This window comes from Chiloscyllium punctatum, chromosome 4, assembly GCF_047496795.1.
Source record: "Chiloscyllium punctatum isolate Juve2018m chromosome 4, sChiPun1.3, whole genome shotgun sequence".
Classification (NCBI taxonomy): domain Eukaryota; kingdom Metazoa; phylum Chordata; class Chondrichthyes; order Orectolobiformes; family Hemiscylliidae; genus Chiloscyllium; species Chiloscyllium punctatum.
The window spans coordinates 7313051-7335000 of record NC_092742.1 but is presented as its reverse complement, the minus strand read 5'-3'; the positions used below and the strand labels follow the sequence as shown (position 1 = coordinate 7335000).

Sequence of the window (21950 nt, the reverse complement as noted above, 5' to 3'; positions counted from 1 at the left end):
CTCCGTATCCCGATCCCGATCACGCCCACAGTCCGTATCCCGATCACTCCCACAGTCCGTATCCCGATCCCGATCCCGATCATTCCCACAGTCCGTATCCCGATCCCCGATTTCTCCCACAGTCCGTATCCCGATCGCTCCCACAGTCCATATCCCGATCCCCGATTTCTCCCACAGTCCGTATCCCGATCCCGATCTCTCCCACAATCCGTATCCGATCACTCCCACAGTCCGTATCCCGATCCCGATCACTCCCACAGTCCGTATCCCGATCACTCCCACAGTCCGTATCCCGATACCGATCCCGATCACTCCCACAGTCCGTATCCTGATCCCGATTTCTCCCACAGTCCGTATCCCGATCACTCCCACAGTCCGTATCCTGATACTGATCCCGATCACTCCCACAGTCCGTATCCCGATCCCGATCCCTCCAACACTACGTATCCCGATCCGGATCACTCCCACAGTACGTATCCCGATCACTCCCACAGTCCGTATCCCGATCCCGATCCCGATCACTCCCACAGTCCGTGTCCCGATCACTCCCACAGTCCGTATCCCGATCCCGATCCCGATCATTCCCACAGTCCGTATCCCGATCCCCGATTTCTCCCACAGTCCGTATCCCGATCGCTCCCACAGTCCGTATCCCGATCCCCGATTTCTCCCACAGTCCGTATCCCGATCACTCCCACAGTCCGTATCCCGATCCCGATCACTCCCACAGTCCGTATCCTGATACTGATCCCGATCACTCCCACAGTCCGTATCCCGATCCCGATCCCTCCCACACTCCGTATCCCGATCCCGATCTCTCCCACAGTCCGTATCCCGATCACTCCCACAGTCCGTATCCCGATCCCGATCCCGATCATTCCTACAGTCCGTATCCCGATCCCCGATTTCTCCCACAGTCCGTATCCCGATCCCGATCTCTCCCACAATCCGTATCCGATCACTCCCACAGTCCGTATCCCGATCCCGATCAGTCCCACAGTCTGTATCCCGATCACTCCCACAGTCCGTATCCCGATCACTCCCACAGTCCGTATCCCGATCCCGATCCCTCCAACACTCCGTATCCCGATCCGGATCACTCCCACAGTCCGTATCCCGATCACTCCCACAGTCCGTATCCCGATCCCGATCCCGATCACTCCCACAGTCCGTATCCCGATCACTCCCACAGTCCGTATCCCGATCCCGATCCCTCCAACACTCCGTATCCCGATCCGGATCACTCCCACAGTACGTATCCCGATCACTCCCACAGTCCGTATCCCGATCCCGATCCCGATCACTCCCACAGTCCGTGTCCCGATCACTCCCACAGTCCGTATCCCGATCCCGATCCCGATCATTCCCACAGTCCGTATCCCGATCCCCGATTTCTCCCACAGTCCGTATCCCGATCGCTCCCACAGTCCGTATCCCGATCCCCGATTTCTCCCACAGTCCGTATCCCGATCACTCCCACAGTCCGTATCCCGATCCCGATCACTCCCACAGTCCGTATCCTGATACTGATCCCGATCACTCCCACAGTCCGTATCCCGATCCCGATCCCTCCCACACTCCGTATCCCGATCCCGATCTCTCCCACAGTCCGTATCCCGATCACTCCCACAGTCCGTATCCCGATCCCGATCCCGATCATTCCCACAGTCCGTATCCCGATCCCCGATTTCTCCCACAGTCCGTATCCCGATCCCGATCTCTCCCACAATCCGTATCCGATCACTCCCACAGTCCGTATCCCGATCCCGATCAGTCCCACAGTCTGTATCCCGATCACTCCCACAGTCCGTATCCCGATCACTCCCACAGTCCGTATCCCGATCCCGATCCCTCCAACACTCCGTATCCCGATCCGGATCACTCCCACAGTCCGTATCCCGATCACTCCCACAGTCCGTATCCCGATCCCGATCCCGATCACTCCCACAGTCCGTATCCCGATCACTCCCACAGTCCGTATCCCGATCCCGATCCCGATCCCGATCATTCCCACAGTCCGTATCCCGATCCCCGATTTCTCCCACAGTCCGTATCCCGATCGCTCCCACAGTCCGTATCCCGATCCCCAATTTCTCCCACAGTCCGTATCCCGATCACTCCCACAGTCCGTATCACGATCCCGATCACTCCCACAGTCCGTATCCTGATACAGATCCCGATCACTCCCACAGTCCGTATCCCGATCCCGATCCCTCCCACACTCCGTATCCCGATCCCGATCACTCCCACAGTCCGTATCCCGATCACTCCCACAGTCCGTATCCCGATCCCGATCCCGATCATTCCCACAGTCCGTATCCCGATCGCTCCCACAGTCCGTATCCCGATCCCCGATTTCTCCCACAGTCCGTATCCCGATCGCTCCCACAGTCCGTATCCCGATCCCCGATTTCTCCCACAGTCCGTATCCCGATCCCGATCTCTCCCACAATCCGTATCCGATCACTCCCACAGTCCGTATCCCGATCCCGATCAGTCCCACAGTCTGTATCCCGATCACTCCCACAGTCCGTATCCCGATCACTCCCACAGTCCGTATCTCGATCCAGATCTCTGCCACAGTCCGTATCCCGATCACTCCCACAGTCCGTATCCCGTTCCTGATCACTTCCACAGTCCGTATCCTGATCTCTACCACAGTCCGTATCTCGATCCAGATCTCTGCCACAGTCCGTATCCCGATCACTCCCACAGTCCGTATCCCGTTCCTGATCACTTCCACAGTCCGTATCCCGATCTCTCCCACAGTCCGTATCTCGATCCAGATCTCTGCCACAGTCCGTATCCCGATCTCTCCCACAGTCCGTATCCCGATCCCAATCACTCACACGGTCCATATCCAGATCCCTCCCACACTCCGTATCCCGATCCCGATCACTCCCACAGTCCGTATCCCGATCACTCCCACAGTCCATACACCGATCCCGATCCCGATCATTCCCACAGTCCGTATCCCGATCCCCGATTTCTCCCACAGTCCGTATCCCGATCGCTCCCACAGTCCGTATCCCGATCCCCGACTTCTCCCACAGTCCATATCCCGATCCCGATCTCTCCCACAATCCGTATCCGATCACTCCCACAGTCCGTATCCCGATCCCGATCACTCCCACTGTCCGTATCCCGATCACTCCCACAGTTCGTATCCCGATACCGATCCCGATCCCTCCCACACTCCGTATCCCGATCACTCCCACAGTCCGTATCCCGATCCCGATCAGTCCCACAGACCGTATCCCGATCACTCCCACAGTCCGTATCCCGATCACTCCCACAGTCCGTATCCCGATCCCGATCACTCCCACAGTCCGTATCCTGATACTGATCCCGATCACTCCCACAGTCCGTATCCCGTTCCTGATCACTTCCAAAGTCCGTATCCTGATCTCTCCCACAATCCGTATCTCGATCCAGATCTCTGCCACAGTCCGTATCCCGATCACTCCCACAGTCCGTGTCCCGATCCCAATCACTCACACGGTCCATATCCAGATCCATCCCACACTCCGTATCCCGATCCCGATCACTCCCACAGTCCGTATCCCGATCACTCCCACAGTCCGTATCCCGATCCCGATCCCGATCATTCCTACAGTCCGTATCCCGATCCCCGATTTCTCCCACAGTCCGTATCCCGATCGCTCCCACAGTCCGTATCCCGATCCCCGATTTCTCCCACAGTCCGTATCCCGATCGCTCCCACAGTCCGTATCCCGATCCCCGATTTCTCCCACAGTCCGTATCCCGATCCCGATCTCTCCCACAATCCGTATCCGATCACTCCCACAGTCCGTATCCCCATCCCGATCAGTCCCACAGTCTGTATCCCGATCACTCCCACAGTCCGTATCCCGATCACTCCCACAGTCCGTATCTCGATCCAGATCTCTGCCACAGTCCGTATCCCGATTCCGATCACTCCCACAGTCCGTATCCCGTTCCTGATCACTTCCACAGTCCGTATCCCGATCTCTCCCACAGTTCGTATCTCGATCCAGATCTCTGCCACAGTCCGTATCCCGATCTCTCCCACAGTCCGTATCCCGATCCCAATCACTCACACGGTCCATATCCAGATCCCTCCCACACTCCGTATCCCGATCCCGATCACGCCCACAGTCCGTATCCCGATCACTCCCACAGTCCGTATCCCGATCCCGATCCCGATCATTCCCACAGTCCGTATCCCGATCCCCGATTTCTCCCACAGTCCGTATCCCGATCGCTCCCACAGTCCATATCCCGATCCCCGATTTCTCCCACAGTCCGTATCCCGATCCCGATCTCTCCCACAATCCTATCCGATCACTCCCACAGTCCGTATCCCGATCCCGATCACTCCCACAGTCCGTATCCCGATCACTCCCACAGTCCGTATCCCGATACCGATCCCGATCACTCCCACAGTCCGTATCCTGATCCCGATTTCTCCCACAGTCCGTATCCCGATCCCTCCCACACTCTGTATCCCGATCCCGATCACTCCCACAGTCCGTATCCCGATCATTCCCACAGTCCGTATCCCGATCCCGATCCCGATCATTCCCACAGTCCGTATCCCGATCCCCGATTTCTGCCACAGTCCGTATCCCGATCGCTCCCACAGTCCGTATCCCGATCCCCAATTTCTCCCACAATCCGTATCCCGATCACTCCCACAGTCCGTATCCCGATCCCGATCACTCCCACAGTCCGTAACCCGATCACTCCCACAGTCCGTATCCCGATCCCGATCCCGATCATTCCCACAGTCCGTATCCCGATCGCTCCCACAGTCCGTATCCCGATCCCCGATTTCTCCCACAGTCCGTATCCCGATCGCTCCCACAGTCCGTGTCCCGATCCCCGATTTCTCCCACAGTCCGTATCCCGATCCCGATCTCTCCCACAATCCGTATCCGATCACTCCCACAGTCCGTATCCCGATCCCGATCAGTCCCACAGTCTGTATCCCGATCACTCCCACAGTCCGTATCCCGATCCCGATCAGTCCCACAGTCTGTATCCCGATCACTCCCACAGTCCGTATCCCGTTCCTGATCACTTCCACAGTCCGTATCCGATCACTCCCACAGTCCGTATCCTGATACTGATCCCGATCCCTCCCACAGTCCGTATCCCGATCCCGATCACTCCCACAGTCCGTATCCTGATACTGATCCCGATCCCTCCCACAGTCCGTATCCCAATCCCGATCACTCCCACAGTCCGTATCCTGATACTGATCCCGATCCCTCCCACAGTCCGTATCCCGATCCCGATCTCTCCCACAGTCCGTATCCCGATCCCGATCCCGATCATTCCCACAGTCCGTATCCCGATCGCTCCCACAGTCCGTATCCCGATCCCCCATTTCTCCCACAGTCCGTATCCCGATCCCGATCTCTCCCACAGTCCGTAACCCGATCACTCCCACAGTCCGTATCCCGATCCCGATCATTCCCACAGTCCGTATCCCGATCCCCGAGTTCTCCCACAGTCCGTATCCAGATCCCCGATTTCTCCCACAGTCCGTATCCCGATCGCTCCCACAGTCCGTATCCCGATCGCTCCCACAGTCCGTATCCCGATCCCCGATTTCTCCCACAGTCCGTATCCCGATCCCGATCATTCCCACAGTCCGTATCCCGATCCCCGAGTTCTCCCACAGTCCGTATCCAGATCCCCGATTTCTCCCACAGTCCGTATCCCGATCGCTCCCACAGTCCGTATCCCGATCGCTCCCACAGTCCGTATCCCGATCCCCGATTTCTCCCACAGTCCGTATCCCGATCCCGATCTCTCCCACAATCCGTATCCGATCACTCCCACAGTCCGTATCCCGATCCCGATCAGTCCCACAGTCTGTATCCCGATCTCTCCCACAGTCCGTATCTCGATCCAGATCTCTGCCACAGTCCATATCCAGATCCCTCCCACACTCCGTATCCCGATCCCGATCACTCCCACAGTCCGTATCCCGATCCCGATCATTCCCACAGTCCGCATCCCGATCCCCGATTTCTCCCACAGTCCGTATCCCGATCGCTCCCACAGTCCATATCCCGATCCCCGATTTTTCCCACAGTCCGTATCCCGATCCCGATCTCTCCCACAATCCGTATCCGATCACTCCCACAGTCCGTATCCCGATCCCGATCACTCCCACAGTCCGTATTGGGATCACTCCCACAGACCGTATCCCGATACCGATCCCGATCACTCCCACAGTCCGTATCCTGATCCCGATTTCTCCCACAGTCCGTATCCCGATCCCGATCTCTCCCACAATCCGTAACCGATCACTCCCACAGTCCGTATCCCGATCCCGATCACTCCCACAGTCCGTATCCCGATCACTCCCACTGTCCGTATCCTGATCCCGATCTCTCCCACAATCTGTATCCGATCACTCCCACAGTCCGTATCCCAATCGAGATCACTCCCACAGTCCGTATCCCGATCCCGATCTCTGCCACAGTCCATATCCCGATCACTCCCACATTCCGTATCCCGTTCCCGATATCTCCTAAAGTCCGTATCCCGATCCCCGATCTCTCCCACAGTTCGTATTCCGATCCCGATCTCTCACACAGTCCGTATCCTGATCGCTCCCACAGTCTGTTTCCCGATCAATCCGTATCCGATCACTCCCACAGTCCGTATCCCCATCCCGATCAGTCCCACAGTCTGTATCCCGATCACTCCCACAGTCCGTATCCCGATCACTCCCACAGTCCGTATCTCGATCCAGATCTCTGCCACAGTCCGTATCCCGATTCCGATCACTCCCACAGTCCGTATCCCGTTCCTGATCACTTCCACAGTCCGTATCCCGATCTCTCCCACAGTCCGTATCTCGATCCAGATCTCTGCCACAGTCCGTATCCCGATCTCTCCCACAGTCCGTATCCCGATCCCAATCACTCACACGGTCCATATCCAGATCCCTCCCACACTCCGTATCCCGATCCCGATCACGCCCACAGTCCGTATCCCGATCACTCCCACAGTCCGTATCCCGATCCCGATCCCGATCATTCCCACAGTCCGTATCCCGATCCCCGATTTCTCCCACAGTCCGTATCCCGATCGCTCCCACAGTCCATATCCCGATCCCCGATTTCTCCCACAGTCCGTATCCCGATCCCGATCTCTCCCACAATCCGTATCCGATCACTCCCACAGTCCGTATCCCGATCCCGATCACTCCCACAGTCCGTATCACGATCACTCCCACAGTCCGTATCCCGATACCGATCCCGATCACTCCCACAGTCCGTATCCTGATCCCGATTTCTCCCACAGTCCGTATCCCGATCCCTCCCACACTCCGTATCCCGATCCCGATCACTCCCACAGTCCGTATCCCGATCATTCACACAGTCCGTATCCCGATCCCGATCCCGATCATTCCCACAGTCCGTATCCCGATCCCCGATATCTGCCACAGTCCGTATCCCGATCGCTCCCACAGTCCGTATCCCGATCCCCAATTTCTCCCACAGTCCGTATCCCGATCACTCCCACAGTCCGTATCCCGATCCCGATCACTCCCACAGTCCGTAACCCGATCACTCCCACAGTCCGTATCCCGATCCCGATCCCGATCATTCCCACAGTCCGTATCCCGATCGCTCCCACAGTCCGTATCCCGATCTCCGATTTCTCCCACAGTCCGTATCCCGATCGCTCCCACAGTCCGTGTCCCGATCCCCGATTTCTCCCACAGTCCGTATCCCGATCCCGATCTCTCCCACAATCCGTATCCGATCACTCCCACAGTCCGTATCCCGATCCCGATCAGTCCCACAGTCTGTATCCCGATCACTCCCACAGTCCGTATCCCGATCCCGATCAGTCCCACAGTCTGTATCCCGATCACTCCCACAGTCCGTATCCCGTTCCTGATCACTTCCACAGTCCGTATCCCGATCACTCCCACAGTCCGTATCCTGATACTGATCCCGATCCCTCCCACAGTCCGTATCCCGATCCCGATCACTCCCACAGTCCGTATCCTGATACTGATCCCGATCCCTCCCACAGTCCGTATCCCAATCCCGATCACTCCCACAGTCCGTATCCTGATACTGATCCCGATCCCTCCCACAGTCCGTATCCCGATCCCGATCTCTCCCACAGTCCGTATCCCGATCCCGATCCCGATCATTCCCACAGTCCGTATCCCGATCGCTCCCACAGTCCGTATCCCGATCCCCCATTTCTCCCACAGTCCGTATCCCGATCCCGATCTCTCCCACAGTCCGTAACCCGATCACTCCCACAGTCCGTATCCCGATCCCGATCCCGATCATTCCCACAGTCCGTATCCCGATCCCCGTGTTCTCCCACAGTCCGTATCTTGATCGCTCCCACAGTCCGTATCCAGATCCCCGATTTCTCCCACAGTCCGTATCCCGATCGCTCCCACAGTCCGTATCCCGATCCCCGATTTCTCCCACAGTCCGTATCCCGATCGCTCCCACAGTCCGTATCCCGATCCCCGATTTCTCCCACAGTCCGTATCCCGATCCCGAGCTCTCCCACAATCCGTATCCGATCACTCCCACAGTCCGTATCCCGATCCCGATCAGTCCCACAGTCTGTATCCCGATCTCTCCCACAGTCCGTATCCTGATCCCGATTTCTCCCACAGTCCGTATCCCGATCCCTCCCACACTCCGTATCCCGATCCCGATCACTCCCACAGTCCGTATCCCGATCATTCCCACAGTCCGTATCCCGATCCCGATCCCGATCATTCCCACAGTCCGTATCCCGATCCCCGATTTCTGCCACAGTCCGTATCCCGATCGCTCCCACAGTCCGTATCCCGATCCCCAATTTCTCCCACAGTCCGTATCCCGATCACTCCCACAGTCCGTATCCCGATCCCGATCACTCCCACAGTCCGTAACCCGATCACTCCCACAGTCCGTATCCCGATCCCGATCCCGATCATTCCCACAGTCCGTATCCCGATCGCTCCCACAGTCCGTATCCCGATCCCCGATTTCTCCCACAGTCCGTATCCCGATCGCTCCCACAGTCCGTGTCCCGATCCCCGATTTCTCCCACAGTCCGTATCCCGATCCCGATCTCTCCCACAATCCGTATCCGATCACTCCCACAGTCCGTATCCCGATCCCGATCAGTCCCACAGTCTGTATCCCGATCACTCCCACAGTCCGTATCCCGATCCCGATCAGTCCCACAGTCTGTATCCCGATCACTCCCACAGTCCGTATCCCGTTCCTGATCACTTCCACAGTCCGTATCCCGATCACTCCCACAGTCCGTATCCTGATACTGATCCCGATCCCTCCCACAGTCCGTATCCCGATCCCGATCACTCCCACAGTCCGTATCCTGATACTGATCCCGATCCCTCCCACAGTCCGTATCCCAATCCCGATCACTCCCACAGTCCGTATCCTGATACTGATCCCGATCCCTCCCACAGTCCGTATCCCGATCCCGATCTCTCCCACAGTCCGTATCCCGATCCCGATCCCGATCATTCCCACAGTCCGTATCCCGATCGCTCCCACAGTCCGTATCCCGATCCCCCATTTCTCCCACAGTCCGTATCCCGATCCCGATCTCTCCCACAGTCCGTAACCCGATCACTCCCACAGTCCGTATCCCGATCCCGATCCCGATCATTCCCACAGTCCGTATCCCGATCCCCGTGTTCTCCCACAGTCCGTATCTTGATCGCTCCCACAGTCCGTATCCAGATCCCCGATTTCTCCCACAGTCCGTATCCCGATCGCTCCCACAGTCCGTATCCCGATCCCCGATTTCTCCCACAGTCCGTATCCCGATCGCTCCCACAGTCCGTATCCCGATCCCCGATTTCTCCCACAGTCCGTATCCCGATCCCGATCTCTCCCACAATCCGTATCCGATCACTCCCACAGTCCGTATCCCGATCCCAATCAGTCCCACAGTCTGTATCCCGATCTCTCCCACAGTCCGTATCTCGATCCAGATCTCTGCCACAGTCCATATCCAGATCCCTCCCACACTCCGTATCCCGATCCCGATCACTCCCACAGTCCGTATCCCGATCCCGATCATTCCCACAGTCCGCATCCCGATCCCCGATTTCTCCCACAGTCCGTATCCCGATCGCTCCCACAGTCCATATCCCGATCCCCGATTTCTCCCACAGTCCGTATCCCGATCCCGATCTCTCCCACAATCCGTATCCGATCACTCCCACAGTCCGTATCCCGATCCCGATCACTCCCACAGTCCATATCCCGATCACTCCCACAGACCGTATCCCGATACCGATCCCGATCACTCCCACAGTCCGTATCCTGATCCCGATTTCTCCCACAGTCCGTATCCCGATCCCGATCTCTCCCACAATCCGTAACCGATCACTCCCACAGTCCGTATCCCGATCCCGATCATTCCCACAGACCATATTCTGATCACTCCCACAGTTCGTATCCTGATCCCGATCACTCCCACAGTCCGTATCCCGATCTCTCCCACAGTCCGTATCCCGATCCCGATCACTCCCACAGTCCGTATCCCGATCCCGATCCCTCCCACACTCCGTATCCCGATCCCGATCTCTCCCACAGTCCGTATCCCGATCACTCCCACAGTCCGTATCCCGATCCCGATCCCGATCATTCCCACAGTCCGTATCCCGATCCCCGATTTCTCCCACAGTCCGTATCCCGATCGCTCCCACAGTCCATATCCCGATCCCCGATTTCTCCCACAGTCCGTATCCCGATCCCGATCTCTCCCACAATCCGTATCCGATCACTCCCACAGTCCGTATCCCGATCCCGATCACTCCCACAGTCCGTATCACGATCACTCCCACAGTCCGTATCCCGATACCGATCCCGATCACTCCCACAGTCCGTATCCTGATCCCGATTTCTCCCACAGTCCGTATCCCGATCCCTCCCACACTCCGTATCCCGATCCCGATCACTCCCACAGTCCGTATCCCGATCATTCACACAGTCCGTATCCCGATCCCGATCCCGATCATTCCCACAGTCCGTATCCCGATCCCCGATATCTGCCACAGTCCGTATCCCGATCGCTCCCACAGTCCGTATCCCGATCCCCAATTTCTCCCACAGTCCGTATCCCGATCACTCCCACAGTCCGTATCCCGATCCCGATCACTCCCACAGTCCGTAACCCGATCACTCCCACAGTCCGTATCCCGATCCCGATCCCGATCATTCCCACAGTCCGTATCCCGATCGCTCCCACAGTCCGTATCCCGATCTCCGATTTCTCCCACAGTCCGTATCCCGATCGCTCCCACAGTCCGTGTCCCGATCCCCGATTTCTCCCACAGTCCGTATCCCGATCCCGATCTCTCCCACAATCCGTATCCGATCACTCCCACAGTCCGTATCCCGATCCCGATCAGTCCCACAGTCTGTATCCCGATCACTCCCACAGTCCGTATCCCGATCCCGATCAGTCCCACAGTCTGTATCCCGATCACTCCCACAGTCCGTATCCCGTTCCTGATCACTTCCACAGTCCGTATCCCGATCACTCCCACAGTCCGTATCCTGATACTGATCCCGATCCCTCCCACAGTCCGTATCCCGATCCCGATCACTCCCACAGTCCGTATCCTGATACTGATCCCGATCCCTCCCACAGTCCGTATCCCAATCCCGATCACTCCCACAGTCCGTATCCTGATACTGATCCCGATCCCTCCCACAGTCCGTATCCCGATCCCGATCTCTCCCACAGTCCGTATCCCGATCCCGATCCCGATCATTCCCACAGTCCGTATCCCGATCGCTCCCACAGTCCGTATCCCGATCCCCCATTTCTCCCACAGTCCGTATCCCGATCCCGATCTCTCCCACAGTCCGTAACCCGATCACTCCCACAGTCCGTATCCCGATCCCGATCCCGATCATTCCCACAGTCCGTATCCCGATCCCCGTGTTCTCCCACAGTCCGTATCTTGATCGCTCCCACAGTCCGTATCCAGATCCCCGATTTCTCCCACAGTCCGTATCCCGATCGCTCCCACAGTCCGTATCCCGATCCCCGATTTCTCCCACAGTCCGTATCCCGATCGCTCCCACAGTCCGTATCCCGATCCCCGATTTCTCCCACAGTCCGTATCCCGATCCCGAGCTCTCCCACAATCCGTATCCGATCACTCCCACAGTCCGTATCCCGATCCCGATCAGTCCCACAGTCTGTATCCCGATCTCTCCCACAGTCCGTATCCTGATCCCGATTTCTCCCACAGTCCGTATCCCGATCCCTCCCACACTCCGTATCCCGATCCCGATCACTCCCACAGTCCGTATCCCGATCATTCCCACAGTCCGTATCCCGATCCCGATCCCGATCATTCCCACAGTCCGTATCCCGATCCCCGATTTCTGCCACAGTCCGTATCCCGATCGCTCCCACAGTCCGTATCCCGATCCCCAATTTCTCCCACAGTCCGTATCCCGATCACTCCCACAGTCCGTATCCCGATCCCGATCACTCCCACAGTCCGTAACCCGATCACTCCCACAGTCCGTATCCCGATCCCGATCCCGATCATTCCCACAGTCCGTATCCCGATCGCTCCCACAGTCCGTATCCCGATCCCCGATTTCTCCCACAGTCCGTATCCCGATCGCTCCCACAGTCCGTGTCCCGATCCCCGATTTCTCCCACAGTCCGTATCCCGATCCCGATCTCTCCCACAATCCGTATCCGATCACTCCCACAGTCCGTATCCCGATCCCGATCAGTCCCACAGTCTGTATCCCGATCACTCCCACAGTCCGTATCCCGATCCCGATCAGTCCCACAGTCTGTATCCCGATCACTCCCACAGTCCGTATCCCGTTCCTGATCACTTCCACAGTCCGTATCCCGATCACTCCCACAGTCCGTATCCTGATACTGATCCCGATCCCTCCCACAGTCCGTATCCCGATCCCGATCACTCCCACAGTCCGTATCCTGATACTGATCCCGATCCCTCCCACAGTCCGTATCCCAATCCCGATCACTCCCACAGTCCGTATCCTGATACTGATCCCGATCCCTCCCACAGTCCGTATCCCGATCCCGATCTCTCCCACAGTCCGTATCCCGATCCCGATCCCGATCATTCCCACAGTCCGTATCCCGATCGCTCCCACAGTCCGTATCCCGATCCCCCATTTCTCCCACAGTCCGTATCCCGATCCCGATCTCTCCCACAGTCCGTAACCCGATCACTCCCACAGTCCGTATCCCGATCCCGATCCCGATCATTCCCACAGTCCGTATCCCGATCCCCGTGTTCTCCCACAGTCCGTATCTTGATCGCTCCCACAGTCCGTATCCAGATCCCCGATTTCTCCCACAGTCCGTATCCCGATCGCTCCCACAGTCCGTATCCCGATCCCCGATTTCTCCCACAGTCCGTATCCCGATCGCTCCCACAGTCCGTATCCCGATCCCCGATTTCTCCCACAGTCCGTATCCCGATCCCGATCTCTCCCACAATCCGTATCCGATCACTCCCACAGTCCGTATCCCGATCCCAATCAGTCCCACAGTCTGTATCCCGATCTCTCCCACAGTCCGTATCTCGATCCAGATCTCTGCCACAGTCCATATCCAGATCCCTCCCACACTCCGTATCCCGATCCCGATCACTCCCACAGTCCGTATCCCGATCCCGATCATTCCCACAGTCCGCATCCCGATCCCCGATTTCTCCCACAGTCCGTATCCCGATCGCTCCCACAGTCCATATCCCGATCCCCGATTTCTCCCACAGTCCGTATCCCGATCCCGATCTCTCCCACAATCCGTATCCGATCACTCCCACAGTCCGTATCCCGATCCCGATCACTCCCACAGTCCATATCCCGATCACTCCCACAGACCGTATCCCGATACCGATCCCGATCACTCCCACAGTCCGTATCCTGATCCCGATTTCTCCCACAGTCCGTATCCCGATCCCGATCTCTCCCACAATCCGTAACCGATCACTCCCACAGTCCGTATCCCGATCCCGATCATTCCCACAGACCATATTCTGATCACTCCCACAGTTCGTATCCTGATCCCGATCACTCCCACAGTCCGTATCCCGATCTCTCCCACAGTCCGTATCCCGATCCCGATCACTCCCACAGTCCGTATCCCGATCACTCCCACTGTCCGTATCCTGATCCCGATCTCTCCCACAATCTGTATCCGATCACTCCCACAGTCCGTATCCCAATCGAGATCACTCCCACAGTCCGTATCCCGATCCCGATCTCTGCCACAGTCCATATCCCGATCACTCCCACATTCCGTATCCCGTTCCCGATATCTCCTAAAGTCCGTATCCCGATCCCCGATCTCTCCCACAGTTCGTATTCCGATCCCGATCTCTCACACAGTCCGTATCCTGATCGCTCCCACAGTCTGTTTCCCGATTTCTCCCACAGTCCGTATCCCGATCCCGATCTCTCCCACAATCCGTATCCGATCACTCCCACAGTCTGTATCCCGATCCCGATCACTCCCACAGTCCGTATCCCGATCACTCCCACAGACCGTATCCCGATACCGATCCCGATCACTCCCACAGTCCGTATCCTGATCCCGATTTCTCCCACAGTCCGTATCCCGATCCCGATCTCTCCCACAATCCGTAACCGATCACTCCCACAGTCCGTATCCCGATCCCGATCATTCCCACAGACCATATTCTGATCACTCCCACAGTTCGTATCCTGATCCCGATCACTCCCACAGTCCGTATCCCGATCTCTCCCACAGTCCGTATCCCGATCCCGATCACTCCCACAGTCCGTATCCCGATCACTCCCACTGTCCGTATCCTGATCCCGATCTCTCCCACAATCTGTATCCGATCACTCCCACAGTCCGTATCCCAATCGAGATCACTCCCACAGTCCGTATCCCGATCCCGATCTCTGCCACAGTCCATATCCCGATCACTCCCACATTCCGTATCCCGTTCCCGATATCTCCTAAAGTCCGTATCCCGATCCCCGATCTCTCCCACAGTTCGTATTCCGATCCCGATCTCTCACACAGTCCGTATCCTGATCGCTCCCACAGTCTGTTTCCCGATCTCTCCCAGGCTGTATCCCGATTCCGATCACTCCCACAGTCTGTATCCCGATCACACACACAGTCCGTATCCCGATCGTGATCACTCGCACAGTCCGTATCCCGATCTCTCCCACAGTCCGTAACCCGATCCAGATCTCTCCCACAGTCCATATCCCGATCGCTCCCACAGTCCGTATCCCGATCCCCAATTTCTCCCACAGTCCGTATCCCGATCACTCCCACAGTCCGTATCCCGATCCCGATCACTCCCACAGTCCGTATCCTGATACTGATCCCGATCACTCCCACAGTCCGTATCCCGATCCTGATCCCTCCCACACTCTGTATCCCGATCCCGATCACTCCCACAGTCCGTATCCCGATCACTCCCACAGTCCGTATCCCGATCCCGATCCCGATCATTCCCACAGTCCGTATCCCGATCGCTCCCACAGTCCGTATTCCGATCCCCGATTTCTCCCACAGTCCGTATCCCGATCGCTCCCACAGTCCATATCCCGATCCCCGATTTCTCCCACAGTCCGTATCCCGATCCCGATCTCTCCCACAATCCGTATCCGATCACTCCCACAGTCCGTATCCCGATACCGATCAGTCCCACAGTCTGTATCCCGATCACTCCCACAGTCCGTATCCCGATCCCGATCAGTCCCACAGTCTGTATCCCGATCACTCCCACAGTCCGTATCCCGTTCCTGATCACTTCCACAGTCCGTATCCCGATCACTCCCACAGTCCGTATCCTGATACTGATCCCGATCCCTCCCACAGTCCGTATCCCGATCCCGATCACTCCCACAGTCCGTATCCTGATACTGATCCTGATCCCTCCCACAGTCCGTATCCCGATCCCGATCACTCCCACAGTCCGTATCCCGATACTGATCCCGATCTCTCCCACAGTCCGTATCCCGATCCCGATCCCAATCATTCCCACAGTCCGTATCCCGATCGCTCCCACAGTCCGTATCCCGATCCCCCATTTCTCCCACAGTCCGTATCCCGATCCCGATCTCTCCCACAGTCCATACACCGATCCCGATCCCGATCCCGATCACTCCCACAGTCCGTATCCCGATCCCGATCACTCCCACAGTCCGTATCCCGATCACTCCCACAGTCCGTATCCCGATACCGATCCCGATCACTCCCACACTCCGTATCCCGATCCCGATCACGCCCACAGTCCCTATCCCGATCACTCCCACAGTCCGTATCCCGATCCCGATCCCGATCATTCCCACAGTCCGTATCCCGATCCCCGATTTCTCCCACAGTCCGTATCCCGATCGCTCCCACAGTCCATATCCCGATCCCCGATTTCTCCCACAGTCCGTATCCCGATCCCGATCTCTCCCACAATCCGTATCCGATCACTCCCACAGTCCGTATCCCGATCCCGATCACTCCCACAGTCCGTATCCCGATCACTCCCACAGTCCGTATCCCGATACCGATCCCGATCACTCCCACAGTCCGTATCCTGATCCCGATTTCTCCCACAGTCCGTATCCCGATCACTCCCACAGTCCGTATCCCGATCCCGATCCCGATCATTCCCACAGTCCGTATCCCGATCCCCGATTTCTCCCACAGTCCGTATCCCGATCGCTCCCACAGTCCGTATCCCGATCCCCGATTTCTCCCACAGTCCGTATCCCGATCACTCCCACAGTCCGTATCCCGATCCCGATCACTCCCACAGTCCGTATCCTGATACTGATCCTGATCACTCCCACAGTCCGTATCCCGATCCCGATCCCTCCCACACTCCGTATCCCGATCCCGATCACTCCCACAGTCCGTATCCCGATCACTCCCACAGTCCTTATCCCGATCCCGATCCCGATCATTCCCACAGTCCGTATCCCGATCGCTCCCACAGTCCGTATCCCGATCCCTGATTCCTCCCACAGTCCGTATCCCGATCGCTCCCACAGTCCGTATCCCGATCTCCGATTTCTCCCACAGTCCGTAACCCGATCCCGATCTCTCCCACAATCCGTATCCGATCGCTCCCACAGTCCGTATCCCGATCCCGATCAGTCCCACAGTCCGTATCCCGATCACTCCCACAGTCCGTATCTCGATCCAGATCTCTGCCACAGTCCGTATCCCGATCACTCCCACAGTCCGTATCCCGTTCCTGATCACTTCCACAGTCCGTATCCCGATCTCTCCCACAGTCCGTATCTCGATCCAGATCTCTGCCACAGTCCGTATCCCGATCACTCCCACAGTCCGTATCCCGTTCCTGATCACTTCCACAGTCCGTATCCCGATCTCTCCCACAGTCCGTATCTCGATCCAGATCTCTGCCACAGTCCGTATCCCGATCTCTCCCACAGTCCGTATCCCGATCCCAATCACTCACACGGTCCATATCCAGATCCCTCCCACACTCCGTATCCCGATCCCGATCACTCCCACAGTCCGTATCCCGATCACTCCCACAGTCCATACACCGATCCCGATCCCGATCATTCCCACAGTCCGTATCCCGATCCCCGATTTCTACCACAGTCCGTATCCCGATCGCTCCCACAGTCCGTATCCCGATCCCCGACTTCTCCCACAGTCCATATCCCGATCCCGATCTCTCCCACAATCCGTATCCGATCACTCCCACAGTCCGTATCCCGATCCCGATCACTCCCACTGTCCGTATCCCGATCACTCCCACAGTTCGTATCCCGATACCGATCCCGATCCCTCCCACACTCCGTATCCCGATCACTCCCACAGTCCGTATCCCGATCCCGATCAGTCCCACAGACCGTATCCCGATCACTCCCACAGTCCGTATCCCGATCACTCCCACAGTCCGTATCCCGATCCCGATCACTCCCACAGTCCGTATCCTGATACTGATCCCGATCACTCCCACAGTCCGTATCCCGTTCCTGATCACTTCCACAGTCCGTATCCCGATCTCTCCCACATTCCGTATCTCGATCCAGATCTCTGCCACAGTCCGTATCCCGATCACTCCCACAGTCCGTATCCCGATCCCAATCACTCACACGGTCCATATCCAGATCCCTCCCACACTCCGTATCCCGATCCCGATCACTCCCACAGTCCGTATCCCGATCACTCCCACAGTCCGTATCCCGATCCCGATCCCGATCATTCCTACAGTCCGTATCCCGATCCCCGATTTCTCCCACAGTCCGTATCCCGATCGCTCCCACAGTCCGTATCCCGATCCCCGATTTCTCCCACAGTCCGTATCCCGATCGCTCCCACAGTCCGTATCCCGATCCCCGATTTCTCCCACAGTCCGTATCCCGATCCCGATCTCTCCCACAATCCGTATCCGATCACTCCCACAGTCCGTATCCCCATCCCGATCAGTCCCACAGTCTGTATCCCGATCACTCCCACAGTCCGTATCCCGATCACTCCCACAGTCCGTATCTCGATCCAGATCTCTGCCACAGTCCGTATCCCGATTCCGATCACTCCCACAGTCCGTATCCCGTTCCTGATCACTTCCACAGTCCGTATCCCGATCTCTCCCACAGTTCGTATCTCGATCCAGATCTCTGCCACAGTCCGTATCCCGATCTCTCCCACAGTCCGTATCCCGATCCCAATCACTCACACGGTCCATATCCAGAGCCCTCCCACACTCCGTATCCCGATCCCGATCACGCCCACAGTCCGTATCCCGATCACTCCCACAGTCCGTATCCCGATCCCGATCCCGATCATTCCCACAGTCCGTATCCCGATCCCCGATTTCTCCCACAGTCCGTATCCCGATAGCTCCCACAGTCCATATCCCGATCCCCGATTTCTCCCACAGTCCGTATCCCGATCCCGATCACTCCCACAGTCCGTATCCCGATCACTCCCACAGTCCGTATCCCGATACCGATCCCGATCACTCCCACAGTCCGTATCCTGATCCCGATTTCTCCCACAGTCCGTATCCCGATCCCTCCCACACTCCGTATCCCGATCCCGATCACTCCCACAGTCCGTATCCCGATCATTCCCACAGTCCGTATCCCGATCCCCGATTTCTGCCACAGTCCGTATCCCGATCGCTCCCACAGTCCGTATCCCGATCCCCAATTTCTCCCACAGTCCGTATCCCGATCACTCCCACAGTCCGTATCCCGATCCCGATCACTCCCACAGTCCGTATCCCGATCACTCCCACAGTCCGTATCCCGATCCCGATCCCGATCATTCCCACAGTCCGTATCCCGATCGCTCCCACAGTCCGTATCCCGATCCCCGATTTCTCCCACAGTCCGTATCCCGATCGCTCCCACAGTCCGTATCCCGATCCCCGATTTCTCCCACAGTCCGTATCCCGATCCCGATCTCTCCCACAATCCGTATCCGATCACTCCCACAGTGCGTATCCCGATCCCGATCAGTCCCACAGTCTGTATCCCGATCACTCCCACAGTCCGTGTCCCGATCCCGATCAGTCCCACAGTCTGTATCCCGATCACTCCCACAGTCCGTATCCCGATCCCGATCACTCCCACAGTCCGTATCCCGATCACTCCCACAGTCCGTATCCCGATCCCGATCCCGATCATTCCTACAGTCCGTATCCCGATCCCCGATTTCTCCCACAGTCCGTATCCCGATCGCTCCCACAGTCCGTATCCCGATCCCGATCCCGATCATTCCTACAGTCCGTATCCCGATCCCCGATTTCTCCCACAGTCCGTATCCCGATCGCTCCCACAGTCCGTATCCCGATCCCCGATTTCTCCCACAGTCCGTATCCCGATCGCTCCCACAGTCCGTATCCCGATCCCCGATTTCTCCCACAGTCCGTATCCCGATCCCGATCTCTCCCACAATCCGTATCCGATCACTCCCACAGTCCGTATCCCCATCCTGATCAGTCCCACAGTCTGTATCCCGATCACTCCCACAGTCCGTATCCCGATCACTCCCACAGTCCGTATCTCGATCCAGATCTCTGCCACAGTCCGTATCCCGATCCCGATCACTCCCACAGTCCGTATCCCGATCCCGATCACTCCCACAGTCCGTATCCCGATTCCGATCACTCCCACAGTCCGTATCCCGATCCTGATCACTTCCACAGTCCGTATCCCGATCTCTCCCACAGTCCGTATCTCGATCCAGATCTCTGCCACAGTCCGTATCCCGATCTCTCCCACAGTCCGTATCCCGATCCCAATCACTCACACGGTCCATATCCAGATCCCTCCCACACTCCGTATCCCGATCCCGATCACGCCCACAGTCCGTATCCCGATCACTCCCACAGTCCGTATCCTGATCCCGATCCCGATCATTCCCACAGTCCGTATCCCGATCCCCGATTTCTCCCACAGTCCGTATCCCGATAGCTCCCACAGTCCGTATCCCGATCCCGATCTCTCCCACAATCCGTATCCGATCACTCCCACAGTCCGTATCGCGATCCCGATCACTCCCACAGTCCGTATCCCGATCACTCCCACAGTCCGTATCCCGATCACTCCCACAGTCCGTATCCTGATCCCGATCCCGATCATTCCCACAGTCCGTATCCCGATCCCCGATTTCTCCCACAGTCCGTATCCCGATAGCTCCCACAGTCCATATCCCGATCCCCGATCTCTCCCACAGTCCGTATCCCGATCACTCCCACAGTCCGTATCCCGATCACTCCCACAGTCCGTATCCCGATCCCGGTCTCTCCCGGACTGTGTCCCGGCCCCTCTTCCCGGTCGCGGCCTAGGCCCAGCCGAATCCCCGGTCTCTCCTGCCTGCCCAGGCCGGGCCCACACACACACACCTGGGTGAAGTGAACCCGCTGCGGCCGCAGGAAGCGGGAATCCGGACAGGGCCCGAGCTGCACGTCCTGGAGCTTCTCCATCACCGGGCTCCGGGCTCAGAGGGAGGGACACTACCGGGGGGCAGGGGGTGGTGGGGGGGCCGGGGGTCACAGGGGCCAGGGGTCACAGGGACAGGGGGTCACTGGGGCAGGGAGGCAGACTGTCAATCACCCCGCGGTGGGGGGCGGGGCCTCGCTGTGTGGGGGCGGAGCCTCGCTGTCGGGGGCGGGGCCTCGCTGTGTGGGGGCGCGGCCTCGCTCTCGGGGGCGGGGTCTTGCTGCGTGGGGGCGGGGCCTCGCTGTGTGGGGCGGGGCCCCGCTCTCGGGGGCGGGGTCTTGCTGTCTATATTCGGTTAATTCTGGGCGTGGTCCAGGTGAGGGGGCGTGGTCGTGTTTGTGGGCGGGGCCTGGTTGTGGGGGCGTGGTGTGTCTGAGCGCGTTGTGTCGGTCTCGTCGTTCGCGAGGGGGCGTGGTCGTTGTGACGGGGCGGGGCCTTGGGTGTGTTTGGGGTCCTCCGTTAGGGGGAGTTGCCTGGGTGAGGGGGCGGGGCCCTAGTGAGGCGGGACTTGGAAAGGGCGGGAGCCTGGGTTGGGGGCGGGGCCCGTTTGAAGTGGTGCCGTGTCATTGGTTAGAGCGCAAGTCCTGATTTGAGGGGGGCGTAGCCTGATTATGGTCGCCCGGGTGAGGGGTGTAACCTGTCTGTTTGGGCGGAGTCTAGTGAGGGGGCGGGGCTTGGTCAGGTCGCTGCGTGATGGGGCGGGGCCAATAGGGCAACATTGGGTCACGTGGATCCTTGTTGATGGTGTGGCTGGGGGCTCATGGCTTCAGGTGGATGGTGCTCAGAGGTATTGGGCTAAGACTGTGGGGGTAGGGGATGGAGCTTCGAGGACTATGGACCTGATGAGGAAGGGCCTAAGGGGTTGTGGAGGAAGGGCGTGAATGGGGGAGCTGGTGGGCTATGGGGTCCTGAGAGGTCTAGGCCATAGAGAGGGTGTTGTGTTCCTGGGTTTGGGAT

General features: G+C 58.1%; 1 protein-coding gene across 2 annotated transcripts in view; it reads right to left on the bottom strand.

Moving 5' to 3' along the window:
* The window catches only part of nudt14 (nudix (nucleoside diphosphate linked moiety X)-type motif 14), a 256056-nt gene extending 235013 nt beyond the window's left edge, over positions 1-21043 (bottom strand). Inside the window, exon 1 of one of the 2 annotated variants that reach the window (XM_072568027.1) lies at positions 20897-21043. In XM_072568027.1, the coding sequence (XP_072424128.1) occupies positions 20897-20977 (81 nt within the window). In that variant the 5' untranslated portion in view covers positions 20978-21043. The remainder of the gene's footprint in view (positions 1-20896) is intronic. The other variant, XM_072568026.1, reaches the window with a different exon arrangement.
* Between the last annotated feature and the right edge of the window lie 907 nt (positions 21044-21950).